The sequence below is a fragment of the Ursus americanus genome, chromosome 18 (genome assembly GCF_024610735.1).
Source record: "Ursus americanus isolate L20-20 chromosome 18, mUrsAme1.1.p, whole genome shotgun sequence".
Taxonomy (NCBI): domain Eukaryota; kingdom Metazoa; phylum Chordata; class Mammalia; order Carnivora; family Ursidae; genus Ursus; species Ursus americanus.
Genome location: NC_142144.1, coordinates 34242576 through 34266458, shown reverse-complemented (window position 1 = coordinate 34266458; position 23883 = coordinate 34242576). Strand labels below are relative to the sequence as shown.

The 23883-nt window shown below is 40.4% G+C and overlaps 1 protein-coding gene and 1 pseudogene across 2 annotated transcripts in view; both read left to right on the top strand.

Moving 5' to 3' along the window:
- Positions 1-2233: 2233 nt before the first annotated feature.
- Positions 2234-23883, top strand: part of MELK (maternal embryonic leucine zipper kinase) — an 83357-nt gene continuing 61707 nt past the window's right edge. Inside the window, exons 1-7 of one of the 2 annotated variants that reach the window (XM_045780733.2) lie at positions 2234-2344; positions 9657-9752; positions 11580-11665; positions 14134-14250; positions 16480-16623; positions 18474-18542; positions 20301-20393. In XM_045780733.2, coding sequence (XP_045636689.2) covers positions 9695-9752; positions 11580-11665; positions 14134-14250; positions 16480-16623; positions 18474-18542; positions 20301-20393 — 567 coding nt within the window. In that variant the 5' untranslated portion in view covers positions 2234-2344; positions 9657-9694. Of the gene's footprint in view, positions 2345-3414; positions 3471-9656; positions 9753-11579; positions 11666-14133; positions 14251-16479; positions 16624-18473; positions 18543-20300; positions 20394-23883 lie in introns of those variants that run through there. The other variant, XM_045780734.2, reaches the window with a different exon arrangement.
- LOC123781010 (interleukin-1 receptor-associated kinase 1-binding protein 1 pseudogene) lies at positions 17656-18329 on the top strand (annotated as a pseudogene).

Here is a 23883-nt window from a genome sequence, read left to right as displayed (position 1 = left end):
TTTGGGGTAAACACCCAGTAGTGCAATGGCTGGATCATAGGGTAGCTCAATTTTTAACTTTTTAAGGGACCTCCACACGGTTTTCCAGAGTGGCTGCACCAACTTGCATTCCCACCAACAATGTAGGAGGGATCCCCTTTCTCCACATCCTCTCCAACAATTGTTGTTTCTTGCCTTGTCTATTTTTGCCATTCTAACTGGCGTGAGGTGGTATCTCAGTGTGGTTTTGATTTGAATTTCCTTGATGGCTAATGATTTTGAACATTTTTTCATGTGTCTGTTAGCCATTTGTATGTCTTCATTGGAAAAGTGTCTGTTCATATCTTCTGCCCATTTTTTGATTTGTTTATTTGTTTCTCGTGTATTGAGTTTGAGAAGTTCTTTGTAGATCTTGGATACCAGTCCTTTATCTGTAGTGTCATTTGCAAATATATTCTCCCATTCCGTGGGCTGCCTCTTAGTTTTTCTGACTGTTTCCTTGGATGTGCAGAAACTTTTAATCTTGATGAAGTCCCATAAATTCATTTTATCTTTCGTTTCTCTTGCCTTTGGGGATACACAGCTTCTTTTTAACACTTGCTCGTTTCTCCTCTTTTTTTCTCTTGATTCATATTTCCAGTCCACAGAATGTTATCTTAATGCAATTTTTTCTGCTTGAAAATCTTTTTTTTTTTAAGATTTTATTTATTTATTTGACAGAGAGAGACAGCCAGCGAGAGAGGGAACACAAGCAGGGGGAGTGGGAGAGGGGAGAGGAAGAAGCAGGCTCCCAGCAGAATAGCCTGACATGGGGCTCGATCCCAGAACTCCGAGATCACGCCCTGAGCCGAAGGCAGACGCTTAACGACTGAGCCACCCAGGCACCCCTCTGCTTGAAAATCTTTTATCCAGAACCCTATTGTACTTCATTGCAGTAAAATAATAATCATACACACACACACAGATATTGCTTCATGGGCAGGTAGAGCAGAGCAGAGAATTTTTAGGGCTGTAAAACTACTCTGTATGAACTATAGTAGTGGATACATGTCATTATCTAAACCCATAAAATGTACACACCAAGAGGGAACTCTGATGTGAACTACGGTCTTTGAGTGATAATATGTCAATGTAGGTTCATCAGTGTAACGCATGTACTACTTTGGTGATTGGGTGAGGGATAGTGATAATGGGGGTGGCTATGCATGTGTGGGGGCACAGTTTTTAGGGTCTGTACCTTACCCTTAAGTTTGCTATGAACCTAAAACTGCTCTAAAAAAGAAATGTCTCTTTTATTTTTTGAGGGGGAGAGAGAAACAGAGAGCGTGGGTGTGAGCTGGTGGGGGAGGGGCAGAGGGAGAGAGAGAAGCCCAACGTGGAGCCCGACTGGGGGCTCCATCTCATAAGCCTGAGATCATTTGAGCAGAAATCAAGAGTCTGCTGCTTAACTGACTGAGACACCCAGGTGCCCCCAAAAGTAATGTTTATTTTAAAAATACATATGCAAATTTATACTTAATGTTTTCTTTCCTGTAGCTGTAATTTTTTTTTCTTCCAGATAGAGTTACCATTACAATTGTAATTCATACAGACATGAAAATCACATAATGATCGGACAGTGAACTGTGTTAGAAAGAATTCCATTGTGTGGCCGGGTTGGTGTTTACGGTACATTCAGTTACCTAATGGACAGTTAATTTGACCCCCGGGCGGGGGGGTGGCGGTGTATTTCTGGTGGCCGCACATTTTAGTAAGATTTGGCGAGAGGAGAGATATACTTGTATTTGATTGATGGGAGAAGGGCCACTGGGCAAGGAGAGGACGAAATGAGAACCGTGAAGACTAACAACTTCTCTGCAGATCAATTTTAGGAAGCAGGGCGTAAGAAGGCTGAATTCTATGGAAACTTTGTACGTCCACGCCCCCTGGAGAACCTTCACCTGCCCTCCGGTGAAGGCGCACCCAGACAGAAGACCAAGGTCTTAGGTCAAGTTAACGCCCCGTGGTAACCTTCACTTGTCCTCCGGCGAAGGCGTACCCAGACAAAAGACCGAGGCCTTACGTCACCGGGCCTCGGCAGGCCCAGAACCACTCTGCCGTCCCATTCCCAGTCCAGCCCTCACGGCTGCCGGTCCGACCGCGACCGCGCGCCCACGCCCTCGCCTCATCCGGACCCGGCGCCGCGCGCGCCCCCGCCGCGCCCCGCCCCTTCCGGCCCGGGAGTTTTGATTTCCTTGGCGGGCGGAAGCGGCTGGATCCCATAGCTTCTTAGAGGTTTTGGGCTCTCGCTGCGTCGCTCGGGACGGCTGGCCGGCTCCAGTGTGCTTCTACCCGGCCCCGCCCCGCCCGGCCCTCAGTCCCTCAGGTCAGTGTCTCCCCACGTAGGGCCGGGGTCCGGGCTCTGTGCGGCGCGGGGGAGCGGCGGCGCGAGCCCAGCTTGCTCCTGGCTCACAGGAGACTGGAGAATTTCCTCGGAACCCCACCTTACGAGCCCACTTCCCGGATGATATAGTCAGGCTTTCCGACCCCCGGTTTTCTCCTCTGTAAGTGGGGATAATGATCGTACCTACCTCAGGGTTATTGGTGAGGGGCAGGCAAAACGTTTGCCACGAAGGAGGCTGCGAGAGGCGTGAGTTCCCATTGCACGTTATGTGTTACCACTCCCTTTTCAGAGTCCAAATCCTTCCTCTTCTTCACCTTCCTAAAGTAGTGGCTTAAGAGGCTCACACTAAAAGGTATATACCCTGACTGCCAAAGCAGTAAAAGGAGCAGCACCACCAAGAAACCGGTGGGAAAAAGGGAAACTCCAAGGGAGAGCATCCCAAGAAAGCGAACAGACCTGTAGCAGCTAGCATGAATAATTGTTCTTGAGCTTCACCTTTGTTATTTCTCTTTGGTAGTGGAATGGGGGAAAGTGGCGGCGGGTTTCAGAGGTACCTGGAGTCTTGCTTACTTGCTTAGAAGCCAGCGTTCCCTAACTTTTTCGTTCAAAATATGGTTTCTGTTTACTATGTTGTGTGGGAGAAATCGGAAACTCCCTTACTGCACCATCATGGGCTTCTTTCACCAGTGGATCTGACTTTCTTGTTTATTTACTGTGGACCAGCCAGATGGGCAGATGGGTCCCTTAACGCTTTTAGGAATGAATGCCTCTTCGTTGGTGCTCCCAGAATCCTCTGCAAAGGAGCAGGACAGGATGTTGATTAAATGTATCAATTACAAGGCCACCTTATACGCCATTCGGTATTCTGCTTCTTATTTGAAATATCCTCAGCATCAGTATCTTACCAAGCTCATAGATGAGATAAATGTATACCCGGTAGGTAATAGCATAGCTCAGATAATACCGTTAGTAAGAAATTGCTCCCATTTTGTTGCTCTCTATACAATTTAATGATAAATCTATTACCTAAGCAGATCCTTGTTGCCTCACAGAAGTTCAAGATCCCAAATATACATGCCGGCTATTCTTACTCCGAGAAGGACATCAGGTATCTGATTGGGGTCTGGTTTTCTTCATTATCCACAATTGAGAGGCTGCCTTTCACATGGATCGTATATTTCCTTTAGGTAGCTACAAAGTTGGGTTCCTCCAGTCCCATCCTTCCTATGTTCTATATTTCCAAACTCTAGAGGGTAAACAGGGCACTTAAGAATATTTAGAGCCAGCTCCACAAAATTTAAAAACCAAGTGAACTCTGCTGTCATTATAGCAGTTCGAAGTGCAAACACCAGTTTTCTTTTACAGTAGCAAAAATGATATTCCCTGGATTCAGTAGATATAATTGAGGCCCACATTTGTATTACTCATCCAAAAACATGGTATAATTTGGGGAGGGGTAGATAAAGAAGAGAAGGTGTTTGGTTCTGTCTTACATTGGCACAAGTTGATTTCTGCTAGTTGACTCAAAGCCATGACCTGGAAGTTCAAAACTCATTTGGGAGAAACCCATCAAGTTAATTGTGAATTCTTTTATCTCTCATCTGGGGAAATGAATTCCAGTGTCATGCAAATGGTTGTCTCCTTTTGAGTGTGGCAACAAAGCCCAGTCCTTTGTATGGAATTTAGACATGTGCAGTTGGCAATTAGAATTCTTATATTTTGTGAGGCCTTTGTCCATTTCCATCTCATGGTTTTTAAACTTTGAAATGTCTTTTGGTGTTTCCTCTTCAGCCCCTGTGTTCTGAATACCCTAATACTGCCTTGGTTGGGGCTTTGTTCTCTAATGAACCTGATAACCTACTTTTATAGCAGGCAACTTTCTAAACAGATTTATAGCCCGATGTTCCCCCATTTCTAATCTTCTGCTCTTTCTCTTCTACCTCATCAGGATCCCAAAGATTTCTTTCTCTCTTTCCTTTTTTTTTTTTTTTTTTTTTTGAGGGAGAGAGTGTGTGAGCGGTGGAGAGGGGCAGAGGAGGAGAGAGAATCCTAAGCAGGCTCCAGGCCCAGTGCAGAGCCTGATGTGGGGCTCGATCCCATGACCCTGAGATCATGACCTGATCTGAAATCAAGAGTCAGACGCTTAACTGAGCCACCCAGGCCCCCCGTTTTCTTTCTTTCTTTCCCTCTTTCTTTCTTTCTTTCTTTCTTTCTTTCTTTCTTTCTCTCTCTTTCTTTCTTTCTAGTTTTTTTTTTTTTTTTTAAGATTTTATTTATTTATTTGACAAAGAGAGACAGCCAGCGGGAGTGGGAGAGGACGGAGCAGGCTCCCAGCCGAGGAGCCTGATGTGGGGCTGGATCCCAGAACGCCGGGATCACGCCCTGAGCTAAAGGCAGACAACGACTGAGCCACCCAGGTGCCCCTCTTTCTAGATTTTATTTATTTTGAGAGAGAGAAGGAGAAAGATCACGAACAGGAGGAGGAGCAAAGGGAGAGGGAGAAGCGGACTGCCCGCTGAGCAGGGAACCAGACTCGGGGCTCAATCCCAGGACCCTGGGATCATGACCCAAGCTGAAGGCAGATACTTAACTGACTGAGCCACCCAGGTGCCCCTCTTTTTTTTTTTTTTTTTTTTAAGAGATTTTACTTTTAAGTAGTCTGTACACCCAGTGTGGGACTCAGACTCACAACCATGAGATCAAGAGTTGCACGTTCCACTGACTGAGCCAGCCAGGTGCCCCAGGATCTCAAAGAGTTGTGTTGACTATACTTTTACTGCTGTTGTTGCTTGTTTTGAAATTTCTTAGTCCTATGAACCCTGACTTTTGGGTGTGGTTCCAGTTTATTCCCACCTTGCCCCACTGACAAATACTCTTTAAAAGAGTTCTGAATTAGTAGTGCTGTTAAGGATCTTTTTAATCCTGTGCCTCAGGTGCCAGTGAGAATAAATATGACCTCTGTGATGTCTCCTTACCTGAAGTAACTTTTGCCACTCCAGCGGAAGCAGAATATTTTATTTCCCCAACTTTCTGTGATCTGACTTTGCTTCTTCCATTGCGCTACCCCATTCAGGCAGGTTCAGCTAGATTACAAGTTCATCCTGCTGATTAAGTTGGTCCAATGCCATCTCTTCCTAGGAAATGGCTATTTATTGGATCAGAACGTCTTTTGCCCATGATCTTTATCTTTCTTGCTGTAATAGCTTTGACATTGAGATTAAAACTGGTTTTTTTTTTAGGCTGATGTTTTCCTTGAGTTTTAATCTTCCTTCCAAAGCTCCTGCTCTAGTGTTCTATTCACTGACCAAATTTTTGAAGGCTTTTTACTTGCTGACAGTAATTTATCTTTTATCTCTAAGTAAAATGATTCATGGAATCAGAGTGCTTTAGGCATTTTAAAAGGAGACTTAAAAGGATATTTGAAAAAATACTCTTTGCAGCTCTTGGGCTTTTCATTCAGTTTTTTCTCTACCTCAATTTAAGAAGATGTCCCATCCTCATTGTAGTAAGGATCTCCCTTTTTACTTTTTTTTTTTTTTTTAATAAATTCACCACACTCCTGAGGTAGAACTCTCATTCTAGATCTTCCAAAGTCATGAGCATTTAAAAAAAAAAAAACTTTATTTATTTATTTGTCAGAGAGAGAGTGTGAGTGAGAGCAGCAGGCAGAGGGAGAAGTAGCTCTCTGCTGAGCAAGGAGCCTGATATGGGACTTGATCCCAAGACCTTAGGATCATGACCTGAGCTGAAGGCAGATGCTTAACTCACTGAGCCACCCAGGCGTCCCAGTTATGACCATTTTTAAGGCTTATTAACGTGCCGGCCACTCAGCTCTGGATGAGACGGGATAAGGAACAGAGAACAGGAAGGTAGTGAACACGGTGCTGGCCACTCATCAATCCCAAGCCTTTGGCAGGCTTGCTAGAGCTCTGCCTATTGGTGAAGGGAGACTATCTGGCTCTAGAAATGAGCACTAACAGCAGGTTTCCACTACAAGAGGCAGTTATCAAGGTGGATGAGCCTTGCCCTTTCCAGTTGGAACTTCATTTCCCAAGTCCCAGTTGGATATGCATGTACTCACTTAATTTTTTGAGGTGTTAGAGAGAATGGGATCTGAGGATCCTGAACCCTGTTCTGCCATAGCTAGTCTACTGCTAGGTCCCCAAGGGAGATTTGTGCACAGGGGTCAGGCCAGGCAAAGGAGAATTTCCTTACTAGCTGGGTATGGGCTCAAACCCCTTTGTGAACTCTAGAGTCCTGGTGTGCTGTGCTGGGTTATATGAGAGATTCTTTGTGCCTGGCTCAGTGACCTCCACTTCCCTGGGCTTCCTGATTCTTGCTTGGCTTTCTATGGGGTATTGGGGTATCTCTTCCCAAGGTTGAAATCCCCAGCTCTGTCCTTCCGTACCAGCCTTTAAGAAGGGAGCCCTTTAGAGAAGCCATTTCTATATAGGTTCAGAGATCTTTCACCCCATGTCTACCCATAAAGAAAGCTCCACTTTGCAGTACTGAGACTTAAGTCTTAGGACTTTACCTATGTATATGTGAACTTTTAGAAAATTTTAGAAATCTACTTCCTAGAAACTTTTACTTGTTTTACTTTTTTCTTCTTTCTTGGCTTTCATGAAGCTATATTCTTCTAATTCTTTTCTTTTTCCTTTCTGCCTTTTCCCACTCCTAACTATAGGCCTGGTATGGGGAAGACCTTAGCTGTCTACATTTTAAAGATTTGTCTTTCGCTTTTAAGTCTTTACACTAACTGTAATTGATTTTGTGTGTGGTATGAGAGATACAGTATTCTTTTTTTCCATGTGGCTAACCAGTTGTCCCAGCTCCAAATCTGCATTTCCATTTGCTGGTACCCCTAAAAGCAGTTTCAGTTCAGTACATGTAGGCCTTTTTTTTCCCCCCGGGATCTTTGCACCTAAATTCCCTCTTTTTGGAATACTTTCTTCCTGTCCTTCTTTTTGGGCTCACAACTCCTGTTGAGGCCTACTGACCAAAGACCACTAAACACATCTGTAGTAAAAAAACATTAGGAAGCTTACCTGAGTTTTGAAAACAAAACAACCCCCCCCCCAAAAAAATTAGGTGATTCTTAGCTTTGTGCAGCAAGAGAAACCATACTCCCTAGGAACCGAAAAGGGGCTTGAGGGTTTGAGCTGTGCTGGTGATTTTCAGAAGGATTAGGGAAGCAAGGACCAGTTTTAGAAAGGATACTGTCAAAGAGCTGTGGCATTTCAGTGGGTGGGTCTCTTAAGGAAGCAGGTGGTGGGAGGAAATCATTGGTGAGAAAACAGCAGTCAGTCAAAGAAAGGATCATGATCATTTCAACAGCACCTCCGATTTGATTACCGGAGGGCTGATTTTCTTTTTCTCACTTTTCATCCTTTGGATTGGATCTTGGCTTAAATATTACCTTCTCAGCAACCCATTCTGACCATTATTGCCTATTTCTTTCCCAGTGTGTATGACAACTTTTAATTATTTATTCTCTACTTATTTGCTTTTTGTCTTCTCTGCTGGAATGCAAGATTCATGAGGGCAGGGACCACATTTCTTTTCTTCTCCATTATAGAGTTAGTGTAAAATGCAGGTCTGACACATCGTAGGTGCTCAGTGATTTCATCTGCATGATAAATGAAAAAAAAATTCAGGGTTGACAGTCTTGACTACACTAGCACTTCTGCCTGATATACTGCTAATCTCTAGTTAAAGTCAACTAACAGCATATCCTCCACAAATGAGACAAAGCTGACATGATTGTGACCTTAGGTATTCATGTACACAACAGGGCTCTACTCATCCCCATGATTTTTTTTGTAATTCTACTTAATTTTATTTATTTATTTATTTTTTAAAGATTTTATTTATTTATTCGACAGAGATAGAGACAGCCAGCGAGCGAGGGAACACAGGCAGGGGGAGTGGGAGAGGAAGAAGCAGGCTCATAGCGGAAGAGCCTGATGTGGGGCTCGATCCCATGACACCGGGATCATGCCCTGAGCTGAAGGCAGACGCTTTAACCGCTGTGCCACCCAGGCGCCCCTGTAATTCTACTTAATTTTAAAACTCAAAAAGATAAAATCAAGTAAGATCTACCTAAGACTTTTACAGCTAATTTTTATATATATTTTTTGATACATACTTAAGAGTGTAGTTGACCCTTGAACAACACAGTTTTGAAATGTGTGGGTCTACTTATACATGGATTTTTTTTTTTTAAGATTTTATTTCTTTATTCGTCAGAGAGCAAGAGAGAGAGCACAAGCAGGGAGAATGGGAGGCAGAGGGAGAAGCAGGCTCCCTGCTGTGCAAGGAGCCCAATGCTGGACTCCATCCCAGGACCCTGAGATCATGACCTGAACCAAAACCAAGAATCAGATGCTTAACCCACTGAGCCACCCAGGCATCCCTCTTCCTTATGATTTTCTTACTAACGTTTTCTTTTCTCTAATTTACCTTATTGTAAGAATTTAGTATATAATACATATGAAACACAAAATATGTGTTAATTGACTGTTGATGCTATTGATAAGGCTTCCTGTCAACAGTAGGCTGTTAGTAGTTAAGTTTTGGGGGAGTCAAAAGTTAAATGTGGATTTTTGACCATGCAAGGGAGTCCTTGCCCTTAACCCCTGTATTGTGTGAGGATCAACTGTATGTGTACACATGTAAATTGTGGAGCATAGTAATAAAATATGTATCTCATTATATGTTTCTTAAAATTGTATATTATTGGAATCTTAATTTGCATTTCCCTGATGACTAATAAAACTGAACATTTTTTCATGTTTTTACTGGTCATTTGTGTTTTTTTATGAAATGCCTTTTTATTTCATTTGCTTTTTTCTTTTGGGTTGTCTTTTTCTATATTGTATATAATATATTCTGGATAAAAATCTATTGTTATAAGTGTTACAAATATTTTCTCACATTTATAGTTTTCTTTTTTTAAGACATGCAAAAGTTCTGAATTTTAATGTTTAATGTATGATTTTTTTATGATTAGTACTTTCTGTATCTATTTAAAAGATTTTCTTCTGTCCTAAAATCACACAATATTCTTTAAAAATTTTTAAAGGTTTATCTTTCGTATATGCCTTTCCTTGATCTACAGTTGATTTTTATATATGGTATGAGATAGGAATCCTGTTTGTTTTACCATATAGCTGATCAGTTTTTCTGGTATCATTTATATGCCTATGACATATTTATATATGCGCTTACAAGAGTGGAGGAGATAATCTCATAGTAGTTCCTTTTTTGATCATGTACTATTTCTGTCTTACAGGTTCTTTGTGTAATATTGTATAAACCTCCAGGAGGACTATGAAAGATTATGATGAACTTCTCAAATACTATGAATTATATGAAACTATTGGGACAGGTAATTGTTTTTTTCCGCAGAGGCAGAGGACAGATCAACTATTTGAGAATATAGTGCATTTGGGCAGTCATGAGCTTTTCAGTATAATTTTAAAATTCTTCAACCTACTTTAGAAAGAAAAAGTGGAGCAAGAGAGAGGAGAGTAGTAGGAGAGGCCTAGTAGATCCTTTTATTTAGAATAAACGTCACCGGAGAGTTTTGAGCCAAGGAGTGATCTATCTGACCTTTGTTTTAAAGGGTCACTCTGGCTGCTTGGTTGTGAAAAGCTTGGGCTGGGAAAGGCGGGGGCAGAAGCAGGGAGATGTTAGGAGTTTACTGCAGTAATTCAGGTGAGTGATGCTAGAAATGATGGTGACTTGTATGAGGGTGATAGCAGTGAAGGTAGTGAAAGGTTGGGATTATGGTGGCTAGTGAAAGGGTGTGTGTGTGTATTTTAATTTATTGAGGTACAGCACAATAAAATATGCAAAGTACACTCATCTTGATGGAGTTTTATGTATACATCCACCTACGTGTTCCCTGTTCAGATCAAGACAGAAAGTTTCCAGTCAGTACCTGCCTCTTTTCCCCCAAGTAACACTGATTGATGTGTTTTGAAGACAGAGCCAATGGGGTTTGTTGATGGGTTGGATATGGAGTGTGCTACAAAAGAGAAGGGCTAAGGATGGCTCCTGGGTTTTTGGAAAATGTTGAGTTGCCATTTACCGAGATGGGGAAGACCATAGGAGGGACTACCAGAAGCTTCTTTTTAGAAATGTTATGTTGGCAATTTCTTTTCTTTTCTTTTCTTTTCTTTTCTTTTCTTTTCTTTTCTTTTCTTTTCCCTTTCCTTTCCTTTCCTTTTTTTTTTCTTTAAAGATTTTATTTATTCATTTGAGACAGAGAGATAGAGAGAGCATGAGCAGGGGAGAGGCAGAGGGAGAAGGAGAAACAGACTCTCTGCTGAGCCAGGAGCCCAATGTGGGGCTCGATCCCAGGACCCAGAGATCATGACCTGAGCTGAAGGCAGATGCTTAACCATCTGAGCCACCCAGGCACCCCTCTTTTCTTTTTCTTTCTTTCTTTCTTTTTTTTTTTTTAAAGATTTTATTTATTTGAGAGAGCGAGCACGCACAAGCAGAGGGGGAGGGGTTCCGGGAGAGGGAGAAGCAGGCTCCCCGCTGAGCAGGACCCTGGGATCATGACCTGAGCTGAAGGCAGAGGCTTAATTGACTAAGCCACCCAGGTTCCCCAAGTTGGCAATTTCTTTTAGATACTGATGTGTAGACATTTATCCAGCTTTTGATCCAGTTTTTAAACTGAGTGGATGTTTCCTGTTGTCTTTTTGTCTCAGCAACTTTATATTGTGTTCTAGTAGTGTTAATTATAAAGCAAATTTAATTGCAATGTCAATTGTAAAGCAAATTTCTAAACAGCAAATTCTGTTTTCCTATTTCTTCAACCCAAAGTTAAAGATACTATCATGGTAAAAAAAAAATCTTCAGCTAGGCAGTGGATGAGGAGAGGTTAGAGACATGGCTAGCAGTTTGGAAGCAACAGGAAGAAAGAGCCACAAACTTCCAGGAAAATATGGATTGATAGAGCTTTTTAAAAGCAAATGGAGGGGCACCTGGCTGGCTTAGCTGGAGTGTGCAACTTCTGATCTCAGGGTTGTGAGTTTGAGCCCCTCATTGGATATTGCGATTACTAAAAAATAAAATCTTAAAAAAAAAAAAAAAGAAAATAAAAGCATGTGGAAAGGTTTTGTGCCTGCGTCCTCAGGTTGCTCTGATGATGATTTTAGGTTACTCTTGCTTATCTCTTCATAATATGTTTTCCTATACTTAGGTGGCTTTGCAAAGGTCAAACTTGCCTGCCATATCCTCACCGGAGAAATGGTAGCTATAAAAATCATGGATAAAAATGCACTAGGGGTAAGTTTAAAATTATTTTAAAAATATGTATAGATCAGTTTTGTAAATTAAAACCTGAATTTGCTTGAATGTTCTGGTTACTACTTTTATTAGAATCATCTTTCTATAGCTTTTCTTTTTTTGGCTTGTTTTTTAAATCGCCAGTTATGTATAAATCTCTGGTTTTATTTTTTTATTTATTTATTTTTTTTAAAGATTTTTTTTTTTATTTATTCATTCGACAGAGATAGAGACAGCCAGCGAGAGAGGGAACACAAGCAGGGGGAGTGGGAGAGGAAGAAGCAGGCTCACAGCAGAAGAGCCTGATGTGGGGCTCGATCCCATAACGCCGGGATCACGCCCTGAGCCGAAGGCAGACGCTTAACCGCTGTGCCACCCAGGCGCCCCAAATCTCTGGTTTTAAAACCAGGGAAGGGCAATTTAATTTTAATGCTGGGCAGTGGTACACATCTGGAGTTGGTAGGATCCATTCTCTTACAGTTGTTTCATAGTCTTGCATGTGTTTCTGGGTATTAATATCTCCCCATGACACTGTTACTAAATGTTGATCTCTTTTTACTATCGGTAGATCTTAGTCCTAGAGTTTTATTCAAAGTGACCTGAGAAGTTATCTCATGAAATCCTTTTTGTAATCAGCCTCTTTCTCTTCTACATGGATGCTTCCAGGATTGAGCTGCTCATTACCTCTTAAAGCAGCCCATTCAACCAATATGTGGTCTTGGTTTTAATGTACCTAAAGTTTTTTGTTTTTATATTAAGGGAAGATAAGTCTCTTTTGATGGTCTTTTTGGGCCTGTTTTACCCCTTTCCAGTGTTTGAAGTCACCCTGAGTGGTCTTTTGTTTTTAATTCTTTTACCTTCCTTCATACAGTTTCTTTGTTTTTCTTTGTTCTCGTCTCCTTCTGTTGGGAATTCACTAGTCTCATAGTATGGATCTGTGGCCCTTTCTTTTTTTTGAAGATGAGTTAGAAAACACTAAAAAAATCATTTTTTTCTCTAACTAAAAATCTCTGAGTGTTAAAAACGTTTTTTCTTGTGGATTAAGTTAGCATTATAATTAGTAGTAGTGTAAAACAGCACATTTTATAAATGTTGATAATTATCAAACATAAAAAATAACAATTTACTGAAAATACATTTTAAAATTAGACACATTGGACTTCTTTTGGTCTTCCTTATTGAATTGAGACAGAATTCAACATCAATTGTTACCTTATTTATTTTTATTTATTTTTCTTATTTTTTATTTTTAAGGAAAGAAGTGCTGGTCAACATACTTAGATAAGTCAGAGGGAATGTGAGGAGTTTTATTATTGCAGTATCACTCAATTCTTTGATGATTAGTGACCTAATCAGAACCTATTTTTAATAATCTATCAACCGACAATTCAGGTTCTCCTTCAGTGTTTTTGTTTTTTATTGTTCAGTATTGTATTTATTAAACTAATAAAAAAGCATTAAAAACCATTTTTCTTGAGCATTTAAAGCATTGATTACAAATCTGATTAATTTAATCCCCTTAAGCAATTTAAACTTCAGTTATAACTTCAGTATGCCTTATTCATGTGAATGCTATAAATGCTTTAATAACAAACTATGAAATGTTTTTCCAAAATGTATTACTACACTGATACTCAAAACTTATTCTAAAGCATCAATATAATGATGTTAAGTCATTATTTCTAAACTTGTTTTTTTATTTTTTGTTGTTCTTTTGCTTATTTTACTTTCTAGGACTTTAATTATATTTTTTTTCTTCCGGGGTTTTAGTTATCAGATTCCCATTCCTCCCAAAAGAGAAGAAAAAAAGATTGTCATTTTGAAATAGTTAAAGTTACAGTTGATCCTGGTCAAGACCTGACATCTATATGGTCCTACATAATTGGATGTTAAGCCACTGATCATTAGATTGAGCCTCTTTTTACAATAAAGTTTTACTTGTTATTTCATGGATATCTAGATTTCTGTCTTTAATATGGACTTGGAAATTTTTTCAGCTTGGCTCTTCCCCCTTTCCAACTAACTTTGTGTTTTGAAAAATTTTAAGCCCATAGAAAAGGTAGAAGATTGAGACAGTGAAGACCTGCGTATCTTTCACCTACATCACCAGTTTTTAGCTCAGCATGCTTCTTGAAGGGACACTGCTAAGACTGAAAATGGTAGTGCAGGCATGTCTCTGTTATTTTCCTTGTTTGGAATGCTAACCTTCTAAGGGAGTCTGAGATTGTTTTGATTTTTCTGGATTTTGTACTATTGACCCACATCAAACTTGTCTTTCATAAAATCCTCAAGGCTTTTTTTTTTTTTTATGTACATACAAATAATTTTTGGTATATTTTTCTGTGCTTTTGAACAATTTGTTTTGAGGCTGTTGGTTGCTTTTGCTACTCAGTATTAAAGCTGTTGACATTAATGCTTGGTGTACTTCCCAAATAGGTTTATTGCTCATGTAATGTGTTTTGTCACAGAGTGATCTGCCCCGGGTCAAAACGGAGATTGAGGCCTTGAAGAACCTGAGACATCAGCATATATGTCAACTCTACCATGTGCTAGAGACAGCCAACAAAATATTCATTGTTCTTGAGGTTAGTAGTGTGGTCTAGAGACTTAAAGGTATTTGGTCACCGTCTTAGTCCGTTTGGGCTACTATAACAGATGTCACGGACTGGGTAGTTTATTTCTCACAATTCCAAGGTCAAGGCACTGGCATGGTCAGGTGAGGGCCCTCTTCTGATTCATAGCTGGTGCCTTCTTGCTGTGTCCTTAATGGTAGAGGGGCCAAGGGATCTCTCTGGAATCTCATTTATAAGAACATTAATTCCATTCATGAGGGCTCCACCCTCATGTCCTAATCACTTCCCAAAGGCTCCACCTCCTAGTACCATCAGCTTTTGGGGGTTAGGATTTCGACATACCAATTTTGGGGGGAAATCAAATATTCAGACCATTTCTATTCACTTTATCAATAGTTAAGGGAAAAGTATGTTTCACCTGAAAGATTAAAAGAAATGTTAAGCGGCTTGCCTGTTTGAGTTCTAAAACAATTTAGATTAAGTAGACGTATAAAATAAGTTGGAGATTCATTGTAAATGCATGCTTTCCAATATACTCCTAATGGGGTTAGGATTAATGAACAGAATATTTTAGAATTTGTTCCTAGAGGGCAGGATCCATTTCCGTTTTACATGGCATATTAGTCTAGGGCTGCCATAGCAAACTACCACAAAGTTGGTGATTTAAAACAACAGAAACTTATTGTCTCACTGTTCTGGAAGCTAGAAGTCTGACATCAAGGTGTGGGCAAGGTTGGTTTCTTCTGGAGAATCTGTTCTGTGCTTTTTACCTAGTTTCTGATGGTTACTGACAACCTCTGGCATTCCTTAGCTTGTACCACTCCAATCTCTGCCTGTCTCTAAATGGCATTTTCTTCTCTGTGTGTGTCTTTGTCCAGATTTCCCTTTTCATGTAATAACACAGTCATTGGATTAGGGTTCACCCTGGTCCAGTATGACTTCATTTGGACTTGATCGTATCTACAAAGACCTAAATAATGTCATGTATATTGGTACCTGATGTTAGGACTTGCACATATCTTTTTGGGAGACATAGTTCAACTCACAGCCTATAGGTAACTTTCAATACACGAGTTATATGAATCAGACTCTTTCAAGTTTTAACTGCCCTTTTGGGTCTGAAACATAAAGTCTTTAGAACTTCCATCATTCATCTCTTGTTTCATTTTCTTTAGTCTCAGCCAAATAATTTGTAACTGCATATCATTTTCATAGATTAGCTCTATTTCAAGAGCATATTTTAAAATTCATAATGTTGGGGCGCCTGGGTGGCTCAGTCAGTGAAACAGCCAGCTCTTGATTTCAGCTCAGGTCATGATCTCGGGGTCCTGGGAAGAGCCCTGCATCAGGCTCTGCATTTATTTTTTGTATTTTTTATTTTTTTTTAGATTTTATTTATTTATTTGACAGAGATAGACAGCCAGCGAGAGAGGGAACACAAGCAGGGGGAGTGGGAGAGGAAGAAGCAGGCTTCCAGTGGAGGAGCCTGATGTGGGGTTCAATCCCAGAACGCCGGGATCACGCCCTGAGCCGAAGGCAGACGCTTAACGACTGAGCCACCCAGGCGCCCCCAGGCTCTGCATTTAGCAGGGAGTCTGTTTGAGGATTCTCTCTCTCTCTCTCTCTCTCTCTGCCCCTCCCTCTGCTTGTGCTCTCTCTCTCTCAAAAAATAAAATAAATAAAAAAGATGAGAATGGGTTTTAGTACTTTGCTACAGAAATATAAAACCCTGAATGGACTTAAAAATCATAGTGTTAGGGTGCCTGGGTGGCTTGGTCAGTTGAGCGTCTGATTCTTGGTTTTGGCTCAGGTCATGATCCCAGGGTCTCTGGATGGAGCCCTGCATTGGGCTCTGCATTTAGCGGGGGAATTTGCTGGAGATTCTCTCTCTCCCTCTCCCTCTGACACTCCACCCCCTACTCTTGCATTCTCACTTACTCTTTTTCGAATAAATAAATAAATCTTAAAAAGAAAAACCACACACAGTGTTTTTTGGTTTTCCTTCTACTTACTAGTCATAAAGCTGCTTGAGACCATAAAACTGCTATTGATCTCTTTTCTGGGGTAATTGTTGACTTGTTTGATCCTGAGAGGATATTTTTGAATATGCCTCACTTGTTTTCCTTGCCTTGAAGTTGAATTAATAGTATCTCTGAGTTAAGTATAATTTTTTGTTTTAATTCCCCTGGAGTGATTTTTCTGGATAATAACAACATTTCTGTGTCTCTGTTGTTACTGAAGTATTGCCCCGGAGGAGAGCTGTTTGACTACATAATTTCCCAAGATCGCCTGTCCGAGGAGGAGACCCGAGTTGTCTTCCGGCAGATAGTTTCTGCGGTTGCTTATGTGCACAGCCAGGGCTATGCTCACAGGGACCTCAAACCAGTAAGTGGCTGTCACACATGCTCTCCTGAGAGTTCAACACCATTTACCAGTAATTACTAGTTTTCCAAATGTTCTTCTGTTTGTAGTCTATCTTGGCTTCTTTTTTTCTTCCACTCATAATGGATCACTTTTTTTTTTCCTTTTTTCCTTTTGACTGCCGGTAGGCTTTTTGAACATACTTGATTATTGGCATTCTATATATTTGTTAGTTGTGGGCAACACTACGAATGTCTTTGTAATCAGCTGGGGAATATAAACCTCAGGATTTTATCTCTCGCAAAGAAGAGTTTTGAGTATTTTCGAGAATATTGTCATTGAATATTTTCCTCTCAATACTCTTTTCCTAACCTCATCTTCCTTTAATTTTAATTCCCTTATGCCTCAGAAGGGAACAGTTCAATGGAATGAACAGTCTCTAATTTTCAGGAACAGAATAAAAATGTGAATACTCTTAAGTCTGCAGGCTCTAATATGGATAATGGTGAACGTAGATTTTATGTTATTTGATATTAGGGTCAGGGACCTAGGGGTGCCTGGGTAGCGCAATCGTTAAGCGTCTGCCTTCGGCTCAGGGCGTGATCCCGGCGTTCTGGGATCCAGCCCCACATCAGGCTCCTCCGCTGGGAGCCTGCTTCTTCCTCTCCCACTCCCCCTGCTTGTGTTCCCTCTCTCGCTGGCTGTCTCTCTGTCACATAAATAAATAAATCTTAAAAAAAAAAAAAAGGAACCTAGAATTGGTTGGCAAAATATGTCAATGTTGCTATCCTTCTCCCTCTGTTTATACCCAGCCCTTTGCTTTGAGTTCATTCTTTTAGTTTGGCACATATTGTGTTTGCTTGTAGTTGAACCTCAGAGCACCAAGGAGAAGAAAATGGTTTATGCTGAAGTGTCTTGAGGGGAAGCAGGGTATTTATCAACATTCTTCCTCTTCCCCTTCTGTACTTCTTGTCATTTCATTCTTTTTTAATGATTTTCATTCTGTTGTTCCCAGGCTGTTTAATATAAACAATCTTAAATCTTATTTATTGGTTTTGCTGCTGCCTGGACTACATCACGCAGAGCCTCCAGTGGCAGGGACTGCAGGCAGAAATGTAACTGGACAAAGGGTTTTAGAAGAGCGGAAAATGCTTATCATATGGAAGCAGAGGCCTGCATTACATTTACTGAATTTGGAAAAATACAAAATATTGTAACTTTCTTGTTGAACAGCTAGGTAGCTCTGCTGTCATCAGCCAGCTCCAGTTCTGTTATACTCCAGGTTCTGTTGAGAATCTCAGATGGCGGGCCTGTCTTGTTGTGAACGTGTGGTGCAAAGGTCAAGAAGTCTGTAACTTGTTGGCCAAACTCTAGGAAAACCTTTATTCATCAAAGAAGAAAGAAAAGAATGGGAAGGCTAAATAGATGACCCCAGTCGTGCAGACTTTCAGGTTCCTTAACCGCACAATAAAAAACCACAAGTGCAAAATATATGCTGCTTCAAAAGTATTTGTAACTCTTGAAGTAAAGGGGAAAGAGAAGAAAAAAAATCTCTTGAAATTCCAGCCAAAATATATTGTGTTTGCATCTTTTTGTTTATTTTTATACTTTTTAAAATGTTTGCTTTTATCCCAAATATATATACTGTATAGTATATAAAGTGTTTCTCCCTTAAAAACCTGTCAATCCTTGAATACCTAAATTTCCTTTCTATTTTTAAAAGCTTATGATGGGAAATACTGTGGAAATAAATGTCTTATATGTGAAAAAAAATCTTATTTATTTAGAAATCGTTTTTAGAAATGGCTAGAGGTAGGATGTGATATAAGGAAGTCAATACACAGTTAATGAAAAAAATATCTTTGTTTTCCCAGGAAAATTTGTTGTTTGATGAATATCATAAGGTAAAGCTGATTGACTTTGGTCTCTGTGCGAAACCCAAGGTAAGTACAGAAATCAAAATGCATTTATTTCCTTTGTAAATACACTTCTTAGTATGTTATCTTGCAATGACTTCCCCTTAGCCTTTATTGAGCCTCGTTGCATCCATTAAGAATGTTAAATTTCATCCCTTTTAGAAGTTCTCTAGATGATTCTAATACACCAAGATTGAGAATCACTGCTCTAGGTGTAGGGTTGGTCCTGCTGAAGATCCCATGGGTATACTGTGAGAGAATTTGCAGTGCCAAGGTGACGTGAGGTCATCACAACATGAATTCTGAATTGATCATGTGTTTGCAGTTTGAGTATATTGCCACTAGATGATGCTTTTGTTCATTTAAATAGGAGTTTTGGGAATTTAGTGCAAATCTTTCTTTGTTATCCAAATGGTTATATAATTAACAGTTACATTTTGAGAGACAATCCCCTTTCTTTATAAAAGAAGAAGGAAGAAGTCCATTTGCACTTTTGAATTTACACTGTTCTCTATTTCTTTAATTTGCACTTCACAGTTAAGTACGGGTGTTCTCTAGTGTACCTTCTCTTTGAGGTGACTTTGAACTTCCCAGCTGTGCTGTCTGCAGAGCTCCTGTGTGGCTGCCTGTTGGAGGCTTCCTCCTGAGTTCTCTAATGATGGCACTCACAGTCTCTAAAATGAGCTGTCTACACTCATTAAGAACGTGGAAATTGCAGACCTGTCTCAGCCCTTGTAGTCCCATGATTATTTCCTGCCCCAATCAGAATTAGCGAGATGCAAAGGGAAGCAGATTTTGCCACTTCAGCTCAATGTTTGATTCTTTCTGATTTTCCTCTCCTTCCCTTGGCTCTTCAGAGATTGTCAGTGGAGCCTTGGGTCTGGGAGCCAAATGCTAGAAGGCATTTTTTTGATCGGCAGCCATGTAAAGAAACATACTTTAAGCAGATAAACTGGGCTAAGTCATGTTCTCCACAGGAGGCGGCGGCGAAGGTTTGTGGCAGACTCCATTAGCTTTTACTTATGGCTGCCACAGATTCGACCCACACAGACACCATCTAAAAAAAGCAGGGCTGTCTGGGAGAGGATTGCCTCCGCTTTCTGCTGCGGAGCTCACTTCTGGGCATGTTGTTGCAGTTGTAAATGAAATTTCGCGATTTCCCAAGTCGTTTACAAGTCGTAAGACTACAAGCGTTGAGTAGTCATATCATTTGCGTTGTGTCTTGAGGTGTCTGTGGGAGAGCAGAGGGTGTTGAGCACATTCCTCATCTTCACGGGTCTGGGAGCTCAGGCTGTGATCTGCATTATAACTGGTTCTAGAAAACAGACTCCTAAGGCACTGTTCGTTGCAGCAGATTCCTTTTTCCCTTCTCAGGGAAGAGAAGCTTCTGTATTTGTAAAGACTTGGTATTTGAGATAGGGTCCAGGAAAAAAATAGTCCCTTTTCTTTGAATACTTGGGGGGTGGGAAGACATGGGTTCTTGGATGTCTGCTAAGCTGGTGAGTATTTGAATGGACAGCTAGGAAAGTATGAACCTGACTTGACTGAGCTAAGGGGAAAAGGATTTTGTTCATGCCAGGTTTTAGTGGTGTTGGAAATTCAGAGAAGAGGGAAGCACGTGTGTGCATGCATATAGGCAGAGTATTGGGTTGGCTTCAGAGTCTCTTATTCTTTGGGGTAATTCTTCGTCTAGCTTCTCCTTGCTTGAGCTGAAAGAATGTTTATCAAGGTTTTAATTTCTTAAGGGCTGTAACTAATGAGTCTTTCATTTTTTCTTATTGGCAGGGTAACAAGGATTACCATCTGCAGACATGCTGTGGGAGTCTTGCTTATGCAGCACCTGAATTAATACAAGGCAAATCCTATCTGGGGTCAGAGGTAATCATTCATTGATTAATTCAGTATATAATCAGTAATCATTTATTGGTGACCGATAGTGAGTCAGGCATTGTGCATTGGGGGTATTACAGTAAGGTAGGAAATGATCTTGTTCATCGAAGAGTTTAGTTTATTCAGAGAGTCAGATATAAAGTAACACATGAAATGAATAACTTGCAATAAATATAATAATACATAGTATACTTGTGAAGCAAGGATGCATTTCTGGTGTCCTTGTTGTGGATGCTTTTGTGTTAAACAGTACCATAGTTTAGACTGCTTAGTCCTGCAGGTAGAGCACAAGGCCAGGGTTATAGGCTCAGTTTTCAGAGATGCTGGCTAGCTCTGAGAAAACTTGTACTTTGTTCATAGCCAACTATTTGAGGCCAGCAGTCCTGTGTAGGAGGCCCAGGCTCAAAAGGCCTGGGAATTGCCTGTTTTACTTACCATTTGCTACTACAAGCTAGTCAGTTCTTTCCAGTCTCTGGATTACTAATTTGCTGATGTTAATATCATAAGGAAAACAAGGTTTAGTTATTAAAAGCTCAGGATATGCTGGATTGAACAGTTTTTTTCAGTTCAGGACATCTCCAAATCTTTTTTTTTTGTTTTTGTTTTTTTTAAAGCTTTTATTTGTTTATTTGAGAGAGAGAGAGAGAGAGAGAGCAGAGAGCACAAGCGGGGGTGGGAGGGTGGATGGATGGAGAGGGAGAAGTGATGCGGGGCCCGATCCCAGGACCCTGAGATCACGATCTGAGCCGAAGGCAGACGCTTAACTGACTGAGCCACCCACGCACCCCTGGACATCACCCCTGGACATCTCCAAATCTTTAAAACGTTCTTGTACAATGTTGTCCGTTGGGGAGCATCACAGAGAGCAGCTGATCTTGACTTGCTTTGCCTACAGAGCCCCCTTTCTATGTGAAGCATCTTTTGGAGCTAGTGTTATGTCAGAGAAACTTTGACATGTTCATTTACTTAATTTATAAGAAGAGAAGGTGGGAACTGACTTGTTTTGGTGACTTTTTATTTGGATATAATCTCAAACTTACAGAATAGTTGCAAATATGGACTGAGGAACTTCTGTATATGTTTAGTCATATTCACACTTGTTTACATTTTTCCCTAGTTGCTTGATCATTCTCTGTGTTTGTATATATGCATATTCTTTTTTTGAACCAACTGGGAGTAAGTTTTAGACTTCATACCCTTTGAGATTAAGTACTATATATATATTTCCTAAAAGTGAGAACCTTCTCTTTTATACCCACACTTTAGTTTTCAAAATCAGGGAATTTAACATTGATACAACTTATTTAATTCATAATTCATATTCCCATGCTGCTAATGTCTTCAAGGCTTATCCATGTTGTAGCATGTGTCAGAATTTTTTTCCTTTTTAGGGGTGCCTCTGTGGCTCAGTTGGTTAAGCACCTGCCTTTATAAATAAATAAGTAAGTAAAATCTTTTAAGTCCACAAAAATCCTTTGGAATGAGTACTGTTGCTCATTTCATTAAGGTAAAGAAGTTGAGGAAATTGAGGCTCAGAAATTTAAGTGCCTTCTCAGGGTCACACAGCTGGTAACTATAGGTCAAGATTCGAACTGAGTGAGGCTTTACTGCATACCTCTACTCTTTCTCTCTCCTCTCTCTCTCTTTTTTAGTGTATAATAATTTTTTTTAAAGATTTTATTTATTTATTTGAGAGAGAGAGAGTGAGCACGAGACAGGGGCAGAGGCAGAGGCAGAGGGAGAGGGAGAAGCAGACTCCCTGCTGAGCAGGAAGCCCGATGGAGGGCTCAATCCCAGGACCCCTGGGATCATGACCTGAGCATAAAGCAGATGCTTAACCGACTGAGCCACCCAGGCCCCCCATAATAATTTTTTTAGTAGAGTCTTTTTTTTTTTTTTTTTTTACACTTTTAAAAAGTTTTAAATTCCAGTATAGTTAACATATGGTGTTACATTAATTTCAGGTGTACAGTATAGTGATTCAACAATTCTATACATTACTCAGTGCTCATCTTAAGTGTACTCTTTAACCCCCTTCACCTATTTCACCCATCCCTCCACACACCACATACCTGTATTTTTTCCATTGTTCCATCCAATCTCCCAGGAGCAGTGTGGTAATCGTACGCCTAATGCTCACAAGATTCCTAGGGGACTGATGATGAGGCCCTGCTGGTTTGAATGCATATGAGATTTTCCTATAGGATCTTCAGGAGTTTTCTTGTCTACTTTATTTTATTTTACTTTATTTTATTTTATTTTGGAGAGAGAGAGAGAGAGAGAGAGAGAGATTGAAAATGGAGTGGGGGATGAGAAACAAACTGAGGACTACAGAGGGGAGGGGGGTGGGGGAATGGGATAGACTGGTGATGGGTAGTAAGGAGGGCACGTATTGCATGGTGCACTGGGTGTTATACACAACTAATGAATCATCGAGCCTTACATCGGAAACCAGGGATGTACTGTATGGTGACTAACATAATATAATAAAAAATCATTAAAAAAAAAAAATGAAAATGGAGTGGGGGGAGGAGCAGAGGAAGAAGGAAAGAGAAAATCTCAAGTAGGCTCCACGCCCAGCACAGAGACCAAAGCAGGGCTCATTCTCTCAACCCTGAGATCATGACCTGAGACGAAATCGAGAGTCAGACGATTAACCAACTGAGCCACCCCGGCGCCCCTCTTGTCCCTTTTAATATGACTTTCCATCCTTCTAGAACAGTGTCCCAAGGAATTGTCTAAGGCACTTGTTAAAAGAGGTAGAGCTTAGTCCTGTATGCTTAATAGATTTTGGTTCTGTTTTCTAAGGTGGGGCTTAAAAAAAAAAAAAGAAAAAGATTCTTCATTCTAAAATAAGTACTTTAGGTAATTCTGTTTTTCATCGGTCCAGATCATGCTTTAAGGAATGTCCCATGGTAAATATCTCTAATTCCTTCAGTGATTTCTCACAGGAAATGGTTTCAAACCCCTACTCCCTCTGATTTTTTTTTTCTTATTTGGCAATTGGTAGCTTATGGATTTACTTGCATTTGCTTTGGTTTATGATTTTAGCTGATTAATTTAATTCTCATAGCCAATTCAAAACAGTGAGAGGAAGGTGTTTGGATGAGTTAACTGAGGAGTATTTTTTCTGCTTTTTTCTCTCAAGTAGACTTTGGTAGACTTTTTTCTCTCTAGTAGACTTATGGGGATGTTACTTTTTATTTTCCTTATCTTTTTATTTAACCTCAGACATAATCTCTGTTGACCTCTTCTTTTTTTTTAATAATTTTTTATTATGTTAGTCACCATACAGTATATCTTTAGTTTTTGATGTAGTGTTCCATGATTCATTATTTGCGTATAACACCCAGTGCACCATGCAATATGTGCCCTCCTTAATATCCATCACCGGACTATCCCAGTCCCCCATGCCCCTCCCCTCTGAAGCCCTCAGTTTGTTTCCCAGAGTCCATAGTCTCTCATGATTCATTCCCCC